This window comes from Caretta caretta, chromosome 1 (genome assembly GCF_965140235.1).
Source record: "Caretta caretta isolate rCarCar2 chromosome 1, rCarCar1.hap1, whole genome shotgun sequence".
In the NCBI taxonomy this organism is placed as follows: Eukaryota; Metazoa; Chordata; order Testudines; family Cheloniidae; genus Caretta; species Caretta caretta.
In genome coordinates this window covers 225,525,070-225,540,501 of record NC_134206.1, presented here as the reverse complement: position 1 = coordinate 225,540,501, position 15,432 = coordinate 225,525,070, and the positions used below count along the sequence as shown (strand labels likewise).

At 44.8% G+C, this 15,432-nt stretch overlaps 1 protein-coding gene across 1 annotated transcript; it reads left to right on the top strand.

The window, feature by feature from the left end:
• Nucleotides 1–42: 42 nt before the first annotated feature.
• CDKN1B (cyclin dependent kinase inhibitor 1B) lies at nt 43–4,661 on the top strand. Its single transcript, XM_048824413.2, has 3 exons — nt 43–1,254; nt 1,860–1,990; nt 3,451–4,661. Exons 1-2 carry the CDS (start codon nt 777–779, stop codon nt 1,979–1,981), a joined length of 600 nt encoding a protein of 199 aa, XP_048680370.1. The 5' UTR covers nt 43–776; the 3' UTR covers nt 1,982–1,990; nt 3,451–4,661.
• The last annotated feature ends 10,771 nt before the right edge of the window (nt 4,662–15,432 follow it).

Below are 15,432 nucleotides of genomic sequence, written 5' to 3'. Positions count from 1 at the left end.
CCGGCCCCGCGGCAAAGCCGCTCCGCGCTGAGCCTCCGCCGGCCCCGCTTGCGGCAGGGCAGCTGGGACCTACGCAGGGCCGCTGGCAGCGAGAGACGAATGGCAAAAAGCGGATTGCCTCCATCTCCTCCCCCCACCCCGCTTTTCACAAATGATGACGATTAAAGCGGACTGAGCCCGAGAGGTGGCAACTGAGGCCGGGCCACCTTTAGAGCGGGCTGTTTGGAAGAGGTGAGGCGCACAGATGGGGCGGCGCCCTGCGCATTAACCAATGGATCGCCTCCGCTGTTTAAATAGACTTGTAATGTCAATCATTTTCTTCTTCGTCAGCCTCCCTTCAATCGCCATATTGGGCAACTGAGAAAAGGGCTCGTCTTTTCTTGTTTTTTCCGTCGTCTTTTTTTTTTTTTTTTTTTTTTTTTTTTTTTTTTTTTTACTACACGGCAGCTTTGACATCGGCAAGGTTCGCGAGCGCAGTTTGGATCGGGGGAGCCGCAGGCTTCGCATCAGCCTGGAAGTGGGCTTGCAAAAGGGGGCTTGGCTTTTCCCCCATCCTCCGCTCTCCCCAGCGTCCGCTGGATCTGCCCCGGGCTTTCTGGTGAATATCAGGGGTTCTCTCCCCCCGGCCCGTGTCTTATGCAAGTGTTTGTTGTTGTCTCTTCTCGAGGAGCGGAGATCGAGTTTAAAAAGAAGAAGAAGAGACGAGGAAGGACATATTTTCACGTAGCGAAAGAGAAAAACACCCACCGCCGCCAGAAGAAAGAGGGTGGGGGGAAATGTCAAACGTTCGTATTTCGAATGGGAGCCCGACCCTGGAGCGGATGGAAGCCCGGCAGTCGGAGTATCCCAAGCCTTCCGCTTGCAGGAACCTCTTTGGGCCCGTGAATCACGAAGAGTTAAACAGGGACTTAAAGAAGCACCACAAGGACATGGAAGAGGCATGTCAAAGGAAGTGGAATTTTGATTTCGAGAATCACAAGCCCCTGGCTGGCAGGTTCGAGTGGCAAGCGGTGGAGAAAGGGAGCTCGCCCGACTTCTACTTCAGACCTCCGAGGCCCCCCAAAGTGGTTTGCAAAGCTGCCACCCATGAGAGTTTGGATGTAAATGGAAACTGCCCAACAACGGTGATTGTAGTCGGTTCTCAGGGAATCTCAGAGGACACTCACTTTGTAGATCAAAAAACTGATGTATCTGAAAATCAAACGGACTTAGCAGACCAGTGCACTGGGCAAAGAAAACGACCAGCCACGGATGGTAACGTACTCTTAGAAAACAAAAGCTTTTTACTTTCTGTGCTGTATCCTTGTCAGTGTTAGTTAGCGCCGTATACCTCCTTCGCATATACATCGCGCTCATGTCCTGCATACGGTAAACTGTTCGACTGGTTTACTGGCAGACAGCGTTTCAAGATTTACCCCTCCTCTTAGCTTAAAAACCCAGGACGGTCTGTACTCTCGGGAATCTTAAGTTAAATTGGCTTCTGGAGTCCATGGATCATTTGCAGTCAAATGCCCTTAAACTAACACCTCCTTCCTCCCCCCCGCCCCCGACCGTAGTAATCGCTTTGTGAATTCTGCATCCTTTTGACTTGATTAAATAGGTACAAGTTTCATAACACATGTGAAGCAAAGTGTAGAAGGATATTTTGGACAAAACAAGAAACTTGTATCTTTATTTAAGCAAAGAAACAACTCTTCTCCCCATCTCTTTCGTGCAATCGATAGTTGACCCTGAGGGTCATAAATATTCAGGGTCCTCCAGTCCCCCGTTCCCCCATGCAGAGCAAACATCTGGCAGCAAATGTAGAAAATATCAAGTTTTCACTTTTCTTTTTGTTTCTTTCAATGTACCCCTCCTAGATTCTTCTCCTCAACCTAAAAGAGCCAACACAACAGAAGAAGAGGTTTCAGAAGAATCCCCCAGTGCCAGTTCAGTGGAGCAAACACCCAAGAAATCCAGCCCAAGAAGACGTCAAACGTAAACTGTTTAGGTGGGTTCCCATTACAACGGTGGGGTGTTTTTTTTCAAACCAGTGTAACTGAGTAAAGCATTGAAGGACTATGGAAAGGTCCACTCTGAGGCCATTCCAGTATCTATGATAGTAGTTTCTCTGAAAAACTTTGTGGGACTTGGTCTTTTTTTTAATACGCCTTCAAAACAGAATTTCAAAAGGGCTTTAAAATAGAAGTCTACAGATTAAATACATCTTGTTACTATGCTTAGGAAGACTATGCTACACTTTGGGGGGTAGGGGAGAGGGAGTGTAAATGAGTGAGTTTTTATTATGTGCCATTAATAAACAATACCTTCGCTCTGGTTTAAGATTTGGGTCACTTAAGTAAGGAGGAACCTCTTACCAATTGTATCGGACCCATGCTGGTAGAAGGAATGAGTTTCAAATACGTTCTTTCTAAACTGTATTGAACTTTCAGATGAGTATTAATAGCTTTTCCTATTGTCTTTGCACATACCAGCAAACTTTAATCGTGAGACATATAAGTAAATAAGGACTGTAAATCAAGAAGCTGAGCATTTTCTTTGTATCAGAACTGTTCTTTTTTGTTATATTTATTTATTTTTCTACGATCACACACATTGGGATTTACAGTCAGCACACTGCGTTAAGGAGAGGGTGTTTTTCAACGTAAGGGCCTGGGGGTCGTACATTTACCGATGGTTTCAAAGTAGTAGGGGTTAAAGGAAAGAGCTTCCAAACATGATTTGCGATTGTGCAGAACAGATTAAACTGCAAAGCAGAAATTAAACCAAATTACCTCTGCTGCGGTAAACAATCCAGGAACACGTCAGCATGCATGTGTATGCAAATTGTACTACTACCGTCTGTTTATTTGGGTGTTTGAAGGGGAAACTAATGGTGTCGGCAGACAAAAAAGAAAAGGAGTGGAGTAGAGGAGGGTTCCCTGGGCTGTTTATTTTTATTATTGCAACCCAAAATACGTTTGAGTTTAGAAAGATAGAAGATCAGTTGCAAACGAATATTGCATTAATCTTAAATATGTGGCTCTGGGTCAGCCATCAGACTCGTTGCAAAACGGCTTAATAACACAGCGTTTATACTACTTTTAAAAAGTGAAATATGGGGCGCTCTGGAAACATGTTCACTTGGTCTCAACTCTGTGTGGGCCTGCTGGATTTAAAAAAGCTATGTGTGGATCAGCAGCCCTCCATAAGGGTGGGGTGGGGGTGAGTTTCCCTTGTTTTTAAAGGAATATGGCTCTCTTCTGCTCATATACTACTGATTACTGGTCAAAAGTTTTGTTGGCACCACACCCAATTTTAAATTGCTCCATCCCCAACAATTAGGGCAAAGAATGCCAGTGATTGATTTAGTTTTTAAATAGTGCTTTGTGTGTCATGATCTCTCCTAGAGCAAAGCAATCACATTTCTTTTGGCACTTCTAATACCTTCCCTTTTTATTTTCATTACAGATTTAAGAATATGCATTTCCTTGTTCATCAGATGCCTTGGTGGTTGATGAAGGGAGGAAGATGTAAAGTTTATATATATATTAAAATACATATCGTTGATTCTCCATGGGATGGAGATCCTGTACAAGCACTGAAAAAAAAAAACAAAAAAATAAACAATAACACTAAAATTTTAGGCACTCTTAAAAAACCTGCCTCTAAAAGCATTGGATGTAGCATTGTGCAATTAGGTTTTTCCTTATTTGCTTCATTGTACTACCTGTGTATATAGTTTTTACCTTATGTAGCACATAAACCTTTTTGGGGGGGGGGGAGAGGGAGGGGATGGCAAAGGGTGACCAATTGAAACTTGCATTCACAATCTAGCAAGCAGGGAAATTTATGAAGAGAGGCAGTGTAGAGGTTTTCTTAAAAAAAAATATTTAAAGATGTATTGTCTCTTTAAGTGGGGTCTACAATGCCTTTTTTTTTTCTTTCTTTTTTTTTAAATACACCATAATGCTAACACTGGCTACAGCAGACTGTTACAGGCTGCTTGTGAATTTCTACTTATTACATTAAGCTTAAGAGGTGGGAGCTCTGTTTCCGTTATGTAGCAGCAAAAGGATTTTTATGTTCTGCAACTTCTTAAATCTCTTAGGATAAACCTAAAGAATTTTAGAGTAGTTCCATTGACTCCAACTATTACCCATAACATTGGCTGGATATTTTCAAATGAATCTGGAGAGTTCATATTCCAAAACAGAATATTGTTGATTACTGATCTCTTTTCCCTGATGTTCATGAGTGAATGAAAAGGGACACTACATCTTTAAACAGTATTTCTACACTGCCTGTGTATCTGTATGTAAAAATAAAAACATAAAAGTTTGAAGTGTACCTGTGTACATAACTCTGTAAAGACACTGAGAAATTATACTAACTTATTTATGTTAAAAGATTTTTTTAATCTAGAAGAAGCTATTTTTTCCCCATAAAGCCAAAGTGGCATGTTTTGTGCATTTGTAAATGCTCTATTTGGTAGACTTGTAGGGTTTTTTTGTTTGTTTCTGTTTTTTTTTTTTTTCTTTTTCTGTTAATTAATATGGCTGTGCTGAAAGGATTGCAGACTGAGCCAAGTTTAATATTTTTTTTTGTAATGCGTGAGAAAAAATTGCCAATTGTTTCACATCAAGCAATCAATAAAGAAAACTGCCATATATATGAAATGAGTTCTCTGCTGTGTGTTTCAATTTCATTCTTTACCTGGCCCAAGAGGAAGTAGATTACTTCAAGTAATACAGCAGGTTTCCCTCTGTGTGTCTAAAGTACAGGGAAAAGTAAGGAATAAAGATACAGCATTATAAATATATACATTCCTCAGGCCCTGTGTCATAATTTACTGTTACTTCTACCAGTAATAGGCATTATCTCAGATTACCCGGGAGCAAAGGCCCTCAACCTCTTGATTCAATGGGGGAACTTAGCTTCTTGAGTCACACTATTTTGTTTAAAAACTATACTTTTGAAATCTTAATCCAAATAACATCTGGTCATAACATACTCAAATACTGGACCATAGCTTGCCATTAGATGTCACAGGATTTGGCCAACTGTATGTCAGACCTAAGCTGTTGTTAAGGCCCAAATCCTTAACGGTATTTAGGCTCCTAACTTCCACTGAAATCAATAGAGGTTAGGAGCCTAAATACCTTTGAGGATCTGGGCCTTAAATCCCTCAACAATCTATGCCTGGAATCTCAGCTTTATTCCCCTCCCTGCATTTTAAAGAATTTTCAAGTTCTGATAGGACTGTGTCTGAAAAAACACTTATATTAACAGCATCTTACCAAATATATCCATTTCCCTTGTCCACACAAAATAAGTGAATCAACAAAAGCACAGGCTTCTGCACATATAAAACCCCCCCGATAATTACACTGACTGTAGTAAGTACACAATTGGGTTTGCTTTTAGTATGTTTGTGCTTCTAAATTATCTCCATGTTTGTAGAGCAAACACATCGTTTTTTGTTCCATACAGAGAGTTAACCTTAGGAAATATTCTATGATCTATGGCTATGGCCCTGATCTTGCACACACTTATAAAAGTGCTCAACATTACTCACCTGAGTAGTCCCACTGAAACCATTGGGCCTACTTTCCTGCTTAAAGTTGAGCATGTGCATAATGGCAGGGGTTGTTTGTGGCATCAGGGTCTCAAGTAGGAATGCCACCTGTCCAGAGCACCCTCAATATGTCACACTAGTAAGGCTATTCTCTCTGTTCTAATATAGAATGATGCGCAGTATAGGGTGAATTAGGACCTAAACAGAAGTGGTTTCAGATAGGGATAATGTTTTTCATCTGATTTTAAGCTGCTTCATTACAAAATCCTATGGAGAGCCAGTTTCCTGTGGAAAGGAACACAAACCTATGCCAACAGGTAAGGCTGCTATCTCCTATTAATCTTGTTGACACAAAACCAAAGGGGTTGCATCACCACAGGAAAAGAGCATTAAACAAAACAACTTGCATGCAAATCATCTACTGTAAAGAGGAAGGTAAACTGAGGTTTTTATGAGTAGATCTAAGCCCATTTAAAACTAAAGGTGATTAGAAATATTTCATTAGTTCTTTCACAATTGCTCTTTCAAACTTTTCCATTGCCAGGGATGGAATCAGCACTGGTTAGCAAAACCTCCCATCTCTTCAGGGGTTTTTTGGGGGGGGGGCTATCCCAGATACCTTGAGCAAGTCTGTGCCTCAGCTCCTCCTCACTTTCCTCTCAGCGCTGCGGGGGGATGCACTATGTGAGCATTGCCAGCTCCTTACAGGGCAAGCCCTATAGCACTGTAAAGCTGTATTGTTGACACTGTATTTGCCACAGCTGCATGCCTGGGCCTGTTCACGTTGATCAGCTATTGACAGCGTTGGCACAATCACTTTTCCCGAACATCTGGCTGACCATACATCCATGCCCCCTGAACCTACGTGCAACAAAAAAGCCCCAAATCTCAGCGAGTTGAAATTTCTAGCCGGGCAGACGCACCTACTTAAAGAGTCTAATTCACTTGCTGAAATCCCCTATTAAGCAAGGTCCTGTTATTTATTTCCACCCCGCCTGGGCTTTCCCTCTCTTGCTGCCTTAGCTTCGCTTAAAATACACTCGAGGAGCACAGGGTGTGCACTATCCCTGTAATTAAAGGCAGGAGAGGAAAACCGAACCGTTTCTCCCCAAGGACAGCAACTCGGACCAGCCTGGAAGAAACCCCGACTTCTGAATCACTGCGGCACGCGCTCCCCGGCTCTGCATGTGCTTGATGCGAGGCAGATGCCACCCGAGGACTGCGACTGTCCCAGGTCTGGGGAAAGGGAGTGGCCAGTGTTTGTTTCTCCCGTGCTTTTCCTCGTCTGACGGCTAGGGATCGGTTTCAAATCCCCCCCTCCCTGCAAGCCTGTGGATGGCATCCAGCCGCCTGGATGGCCTAACCTGCTTTCGCCTCCAAAATCTTAGGGTTTCAAAAGGTCTCCGCACGCGGGGTTGATAAGAAAAGCCCTAAGGTGAAGCGCACCAAGAGGGCGTTTGCCAGGAACAAAAGTGGCCATGGATGGGAAATAAACAGGCAGCGGCTCCTCCCTGCCTCAGCCTGACCCAAGGGACAGCGCGAGCGAAACCTCGGCCCGCCTAAAAAGAGCTTGAAACGAGTGGGAAGGGAGGGAAGCAGAGGTGGGTGAGGCTCACGTGGGGATCCGTTTGGGGGTAAATAGGGTGGGATCCGTAGCCCGGCTTCCCCAACCCAGTCGAGTAATTGTCCGGTTCTGAGCAAGGAGAGGGGAGCGGGGTGCAGCGGGACGAAGGATTACTTTGCGGGATGGGCGTGCAGGATTTTATTTTTTTACTATAGCAATAGGAACGGCAGGCGATGTTTAGAGCTGTGCGTTGCAGGAGGGGCCCTCGACAAGGAATCCTGAGCGAGCGATCATTTTCACCTGGGGCCCGTCAGCACACCCTAGCTTCAAAAATCAAAGAAGAAAAAGATCCCCCAAATCTTGGAGTGGAGACCGGTCTCCCAGACCTCTCGAAAAAGAAACCCACCGTCTTCCAGAAAACAACCCAGCACCGATCTGCAGAGCTTCGGGCCGTCCCTGGGTTAGCGGCACCCTCTCTCCCTGCTCACATGCCCCCCCCCCCGGGGATGTGGGTAGGGGGAACGAATAAAACACACTCAAAAGTGATCTCACAATTCATCTTCCCCTCTCAGTAACCTTCCTCCCTTTGGAAAAACAAAGCAAAACAAAAAACCCCTTCCCTCCATGCACCGGCAGGGAAATGCAAATCACAAGCACACAGAGAAAAGACGAAGGCACGATTGCATCATTGTAATATGTCCCCCCTCACCCCCCTCCTGCCCCCCAGCTCGAAAAGTGTTGTTGCAACAATCATGGCGTTGTTTCAAGTTGCCCCCCTCACTCCTCCACCCCCCCTCCCTAAAATCAGCGGGTTGATGTGGGGAGGCGACTCAAGGGAGGCACCTTTGGAAAGTTGTGTGTGTGTTTTTCTTTTGAAATCCAGATCGCGCTGCAGTTGCGCTAGGAGGGAACGCTTGGCGGCAGGGGGAGGGAGAGGTGGCTCATTCTCTCTCGCTCGCTTTTTTCCCCCTGCTGGCCGTGCTTGTTGTTGTAAACTGGATTGGCGTCGGCTGAGCCCAATGAGCCTGTGCTGGGGGAAACAGCCCATCGGCGGAGCGGCCATTGGGGAGATTTAAGGTGGACCTGTGGGATCAGCCGGGCTGCAGCCGCGAGCGGCTCCGGAGCCCGCCCGAGGGACGGTGGCTTTGCACCAGCTAGAGCGGGGCTCATTTACATACACTCCCTGATTGGCCTGCCGGGGCAGTTCGAATTCTTCTGCTGCTTGCTTGTTAGCTCGGCGGCGTTTTCCCCTTTAGCTGGCTGGAGGCAACCTTGCCTCGCTGTCTTTCCCGGGATGCCATGATGACCAGCAGCTCCCTGCTCTAACCCTTGTGGGGTAGTGGGAGGGAGCAGCCATGCTGTCACTAACACACACATACACACACAGAGTGTTTGTGTGTGTGTGTGCGTGTTGTAAAGCGGCTGGCTTGGTTTGAATCTCAATCTCAAACTCCGGAGATCACTCCCCATTCAGCCTGATGCAATATCACCCTCCCCTTCCCCCACTCCCATTTCCACTGCTGCGGCAGAGTGAGGACGAGGGGGTGCTAAACAAACAGCCAAGAATTCGGCGAATGCGATGTTGCACAATGTGTCAGGGAAGCAGTTTAGCAACCTCTGGCAAAATCAATATACATAGGACAGGAGGGAGTCTTATGGCGATAACATTTCATCAGCAGGGTCCTTCTGAGGATGGCTGGGAGCCTCTCCCCCCCACCCCGTCCTGCTTGTGGGGAGGGGGGATAAGCACGACTCCTCTACACTGATCAATTAAATGAAGGGGTAGTTTTAAAAAAAAATGAACGAGTGAGATTTTACAATGTCACATTGGAACGCAGAGCAAAACCCCTAACTAGGAGGCAAAGATTTGTCTCCCTCTGGTTTTGTTTAAATTGCCTTAAAATTAATCGAGAGAAGGGAGTCTCCAGAGGAGGGAGAGGGGGTGGCGGGAAGAAGCAGTTTTCCCTGTAGCAAAGTTTCTTTGTGTGTGTGTGTACTTTTCTGCCTTCAGGATTTCTTTTTTAATCTTGACAAAACCTGTTTTAGAGGGAAGAAGCATGGTCTAGTGGTTTAAGCACAGGACTAGAAGCCAGGACAACTTGATTCTTCAATTTCACATTTGCTGTTTAACCTTGGAGAAGTCACTTCAACACTCTGTGCCTCAGTTTCTGGAAAATGGCTAAAATACCCTCCCTCAGAAAGGCACTGTGAAGTTTACATTGTTTGTAAAATGCTTTCAGATCCTTGAATAGAGACTGCAAAGTCTTGCATACTGAAGGATCACACACGATGGATACCACATGAACCCGTCAAGCAAATCCACAAAGGTTCACTTTGCAGGTCCCTATTTGCATCTTTACTAATTTTAAATTCCCCCTTTATTTCCTTTACTTCATTTCAGGAAGTTGTTTCCCCCTCTCTGTATGAGAGTATACCCACTGCTGTAATGCACTCCAACTCTGTTCTACCTCTTGCAGCAGTGTTTTGCCATATTCTGAAGGATGCTATATAACAATGAAACATGTCTTATCCCAGAGTTTGGGGTAAAGGTTCTGCAGGGGAAAGGAAGATTTTATTATCTAAATCCGTTTCCTCACCCCAGCCAGAAAAGTAGGCATATGATGGGTTCCTTAACCAGAATTGACTTTAGGATCACCAGGTGTCTGGTGTTTGACTGGAACACCCACTCGAAAAGGGACCCTGGTGGCTCCAGTCAGCACCGCCAACTGAGCTGTTAAAAGTCCGGTCAGTAGTGTTGCGGGGCTAAGGCAGGCTAGTCCCTACCTGCCTGGCACCACGCTGCGCCCTCTGGAAGTGGCCAGCAGGTCCGACTCCTAGGTGGGGAGCAGGGCCACGGGGCTCCATGTGCTGCCCCTGCCCTGAGCACCAGTTCCGCAATCCCTTTGGCCGGGGGCGCAGCGCGGGGACAGGCAGGGAGCCTGCCTTAGCCTCGCTGTGCTGCTGACTGGGAGCTGCCCAAGGTAAGCCGGGCCCCACCCCCCCTGCCCCAGTCCTGTGAAACTTGGAGCCCCCTCCTGCACCCCAACCCCCTGCCTCAACCCACAGCCCCCTCCTGCACCCCAGAGCCCGCACTCCCAGCGCAGAGCCCTCACCCCCCCCCCCGCACCCCAACCTCTGCCCCAGCCCAGTAAAAGTGAGTGCGGGTGGGGGAGAGTGAGCTATCGAGAGAGGGGGAATGTAGTGATCTGGGGGCTCGGGGAAGGGGCAGGGCTAGGGTGTTCGATTTTGTGCGATTAGAATATTGGCAACCCTAACTGACTTGTACATCAATCTGATAATTTCACTAGATCATATTTGCACAAATTTGACTGGGAGGAAAAAGTGCGTCTTATCAACACACATACTGGCAGCCATTTAACCATGGACTTGTTCACCGCATTTCTCCCACTGCCAAATCTGCCTCCTTGGTTTTCTCCCCATTGCCCAGCTTGCATCCTGCCCCCCATCATTCAGTTTAAAATTTTCCTTATTTTTTGCCTAACTGATTTAAGTCTCTTCACACAACCCCAGATTATTTTAAAATCTAAAACAGAAATAAATGAAAGTGGAATAAACGTGAAAAAATGTTGCTACTTTATTCTGCTCTGGTGGGAGGGAGGGAATATACTCTCCACTAAAATTACTAAGCTAATTTATATAAACACCTCTGAATAAAGAAGTACACACTCTTCAGATTGCTGTTCCAGTACGATTTCCTCTGCCTCTATCTGAAAGAAAAAATAAAGTTGGGTTACCACTATAAAAGTTACTAAAGGAAACACTAAAAGTTACTAAAGTTACACAAAGAAATAAATTACAGGTAAAAAATACATCTGTTCATATACTATGAAGAGCTATCCCACCCAGTCCTCCCTCATTACCATCTAACTGTTCCTTGGCTACAGCTGCACATAAGTAGAGAGATGTCTGGATATCCCTGCCTCTCACAATGAGACCCAGCACTCTCATCCTTAAAATTCTGGCCTCCTGGGAAGACAAAAGGAAGAGGGAAAATTAATTGTCCAGCAAAGATGACATTAAAATTGCGAACAAGTGAAAATTAAGCAGATGAGAACTAGCAAGAGGTTTCCTAAATCACATTGGTCCAGATCTGACATTTAGGCACTAACTCCCAATGATTTCAGTGGGAGTCAGGTGCTTAATTTCTTTGAGGATCTGGATCGTCGAGTCTTCCAGGGTAGATAAGAAGCCTCTTATTTATTACAGTAGTGCCTAAAGGCTCCAAACAGTGACTGTACATACATAAAAGAGTTTATAGTCTAAGTGTATAAAGAGAGGCAACATGTGGATACAACAGACTGTGGGGAGCGTAAGGTGACAATGAGACAGAAGACCTGGACAAAATATCTGTCAGGGTTTCTTCACCATACTCATAGACTCATAGAGTCATAGATTCATAGATATTAAGGTCAGAAGGGACCATTATGATCATCTAGTCTGACCTCCTGCACAACGCAGGCCACAGAATCTCACACACCTGCTCCTGCAAAAAACCTCTCACCTATGTCTGAGCTACTGAAGTCCTCAAATCATGGTTTAAAGACTTCAAGGTGCAGAGAATCCTCCAGCAAGTGCCCCATGCTAGAGCTGAAGGCAAAACCCCCCCAGGGCCTCTTCCAATCTACCCTGGAGGAAAATTCCTTCCCAACCCCAAATATGGCAATCAGCTGAACCCTGAGCATGTGGGCAAGATTCACCAGCCAGATACGCAGGAAAGAATTCTTTATAGTAACTCAGATCCCAACCCATCTAACATCCCATCACAGGCTATTGGGCCTATTTACCATGAATAGTTAAAGATCAATTATTGCCAGAATCATGTTATCCCATCATACCATCTCCTCCATAAACTTGTCGAGTTTAATCTTGAAGCCAGATAGGTCTTTTGCTCCCACTGCTTCCCTTGGAAGGCTATTCCAGAACTTCACTCCTCTGATGGTTAGAAACCTTCGTCTAATTTCAAGTCTAAACTTCCTGATGGCCAGTTTATATCCATTTGTTCTTGTGTCCACATTGTACTGAGCTTAAATAATTCCTCTCCCTCTCCAGTATTTATCTCTCTGATATATTTATAGAGAGCAATCATATCTCCCCTCAGCCTTCTTTTGGTTAGGCTAAACAAGCCAAGCTCCTCGAGTCTCCTTTCATAAGACAGGTTTTCCATTCCTCGGATCATCCTAGTAGCCCTTCTCTGTACCTGTTCCAGTTTGAATTCATCCTTCTTAAACATGGGAGACCAGAACTGCACACAGTATTCCAGCTGAGGTCTCACCAGTGCCTTGTATAATGGTACCAACACCTCCTTATCTCTACTGGAAATACCTCCCCTGATGCATCCCAAGACTGCATTAGCTTTTTTCAAGGCCATATCACATTGGCAGCTTATAGTCATCCTGTGATCAACCAATACTCCAAGGTCCTTCTCCTCCTCCGTTACTTCTAATTGATGCATCCCCAGCTTATAACTAAAATTCTTGTTATTAATCCCTAAACGCATGACCTTACACTTCTCACTATTAAATTTCATCCTATTACTATTACTCCAGTTTACAAGGTCATCCAGATCCTCCTGTATGATATTCCGGTCCTTCTCTAAATTGGCAATACCTCCCAGCCTTGTATCATCCACAAATTTTATTAGCACACTCCCACTTTTTGCGCTGAGGTCAGTAATAAAAAGATTAAATAAGATTAATAAATACATCATGAAGCAAAAGACCAGGCCACCAAGCCAGGCTCTCGGGCCCCGATCCTCAGTGGTATGTAGACACCCAATTCCCATTTAAATCAATGGGAGTTAGGCACCTAAATACCTTTGAGGATCTTGGCCTTTTCTCCTTTGCAGGATACCTTTAACTCTTTTAGTCCTGGTCTATATACAAGGGTTGCACTAGTATAAATTTCCTTTTGGCGGAAGTAGGTTTTCACACACATCTTTCTCCAGTTGATGCATCTTTTAGTTAAGTCAATACAGCTGTAACTCCCTTTTTTTAAGGGTGCAGCTGTTGACTGGTGGAGTTAAAATGCTGCTACATCAATGTGGATGACTACTTCCATCCGAGTAGGTGCATTGGTGCAAGAAGTCCTCTCACTGCTGCACCACAACCTGGAGAATTGACCTGTCTGGTAACCTTTCTAACCTCTACTGCCCAGGGCTCAGGCTGACCAGAAGTTCCCCTTGGGCTTTAAAAGGTCTTGCTAAATCACCCAGGCTACATAAGCAAACTATAAGAGCATTTTGCTTCTTACCAAACAGGTATATTGCCTTGCACATCTGCTTGGACCTAAAAAGGAGATCATGGACTCTGCTGGATTCTGGGATGAGGAAACTCATGTTGGAATATGAAAGTCTACAGCACCTCTCAGAGTAGAAGGTCTTTGGGTCTGATCCAATGCCCATTGAAGTCAATGGAAAAATTCCTATTGGATCAAGCATTGCCTGTTGACATTGGATCAGGTTCAGCGACCGGCTTCAGCCTACAGCAGGGTTCCATGGTGAGTGTGTTGTCACCTGGAGCATGAGTTGCAGATCGATAATGATTGTGTAATCTCAGATGTGGAGATTACCAGTTATGTGTTACATTGATCATGTGCTGAATGTCCTTCCTCTCCTAGTTACCTGAGGCATTTAGCACCTAACTGTTGGATTTTTTTGAAAACATATTTACTGATCACCTTCAATGTACATTTAATGTTGATGGGAAATGCTGATTGACTCTCCTTTTTATTTGAAGTCCTCTGTCCGCAGGGCAGATGTCGCACGGGCAGTGCCAGTACAGGCTTCCATATGCTGCCCTCCCAATATGCTGGCAGTAGTAGACTAGTGGGCGAGGAGAGTTACCTTCATACCCTTCCGACCTGGGCCTCTCTTCTGAGACTGCCAGCAAGGGTTCCAGCTGCTTTGAGTTTGCATATTTTTTTGTGATGTAGACCCCATTAAGAGATGGATCAAGACCAACAATTCATTTCACGTAGGCCAACAGAATAGCCATTAAGTTGTAAAGGCTTTCAGGCACTGCTGATTATCCAGATTTAAGCCAGTGACTTATACAGGAAAGGCTCCATATCACATTACCAATCCCCTGAACTACCCTGGCATGGACTAAAGAGTTCCTCAAGCAAATCGACCATATCCCTGCTGGGAGCAGTTTCAGCAATACCCCTTATTCTCCTTTTTCACTGGCGGGAGACACACGCATTGTTTTGGGGTCTGGGTTGGCCTTTTCTGCTGGATGAAAAGCCTGGGGTTAGTGTTGTAACATTTTTATCCAGTAGTTTGCACTTTGTGGACTAAAGTGCTGAACAGTTCCCAGCGGAGCCGACAGGCTCACTCACTTATTTATTTTATTCTGTTTTGGGAATGCTTTCAAAAGGGAAAACTTTTTATATTATTATTTTTTATTAGTGGATTAGTAGAAGAGAGACCTCTACTGGCTAAACTAGTGGAGCTGCTATAATTTTATTCTCTTGCACACTTCTGCCTTGTGACTGTGGTTTTAGACATAGGCTTTCTTTCCATTCAGCTACTTTCTGAATTCACTGCTGGTCCACACAAGTATCCTGAGGAAATGTAAGAAGCTACGTCCGACATTTTGTTTGAATGTTAAGGGAATATCTAGATCTATGGCATCTGCTAGCTACCAGATTAGTAACAATGCTTAGTGTAGTGGGAATAATTAGCTTTTTTAAACAGGATTTTTTCTAGGAGATGAGTTGAGGGGGACTTGAGCACTGAAGCATGGGAGAGAATTGGAGGCTTATCAGGGATGGGAGGATAAGGCAGCAATTGTTTTCAGCTGCCTTTTATTCTCTTCTGTTCTTTTTCCCACTGTCCAGCTGTTACCCACTATCATTCTACATGCAGGAAGGTTTAACCAACTAGCCTTCTTGGTTTGGTGAGGTTTAGTTCCCTCTCTCTGCTATTACACAAGAATTACGAAGGCAGACCGTTTCCATCTCTCTCAGCAATCACCGTGGTAGGTGACCAACTGTTTATATTTGTATGTTAGAAAAATGCTAAATATAAAGTGTGCTAGTAAAAATGTCCCTATTTACATATATGTAAAGGAAAAATAGCTTTGGTGTTTATAAAAGGGTGGCACTGGGTGACTCACAGGATTGTCACTGGAGTGTGGTGCCTTTAATCCCTATGTTGCCTGTCCAGGTTGAAAGCTGTTGCCATCTGTGTTGTTCTTTGCACTAAAACAAATAAAGCCTGTGTTTAGCAATTTATTTTTAATTCCAACATTACATAACACAGCAATCAAACCCTGTTGTAAGCTGCAGCTTG

What these genes read in the sequence shown, in the direction of transcription:
- CDKN1B (XM_048824413.2), top strand. Translation starts at nt 777, where the DNA reads ATGTCAAACGTTCGTATTTCGAATGGGAGCCCGACCCTGGAGCGGATG. An exon ending in AAAACGACCAGCCACGGATG is followed by an intron (nt 1,255 to 1,859) that starts GTAACGTACTCT and finishes TACCCCTCCTAG; the next exon opens with ATTCTTCTCCTCAACCTAAA.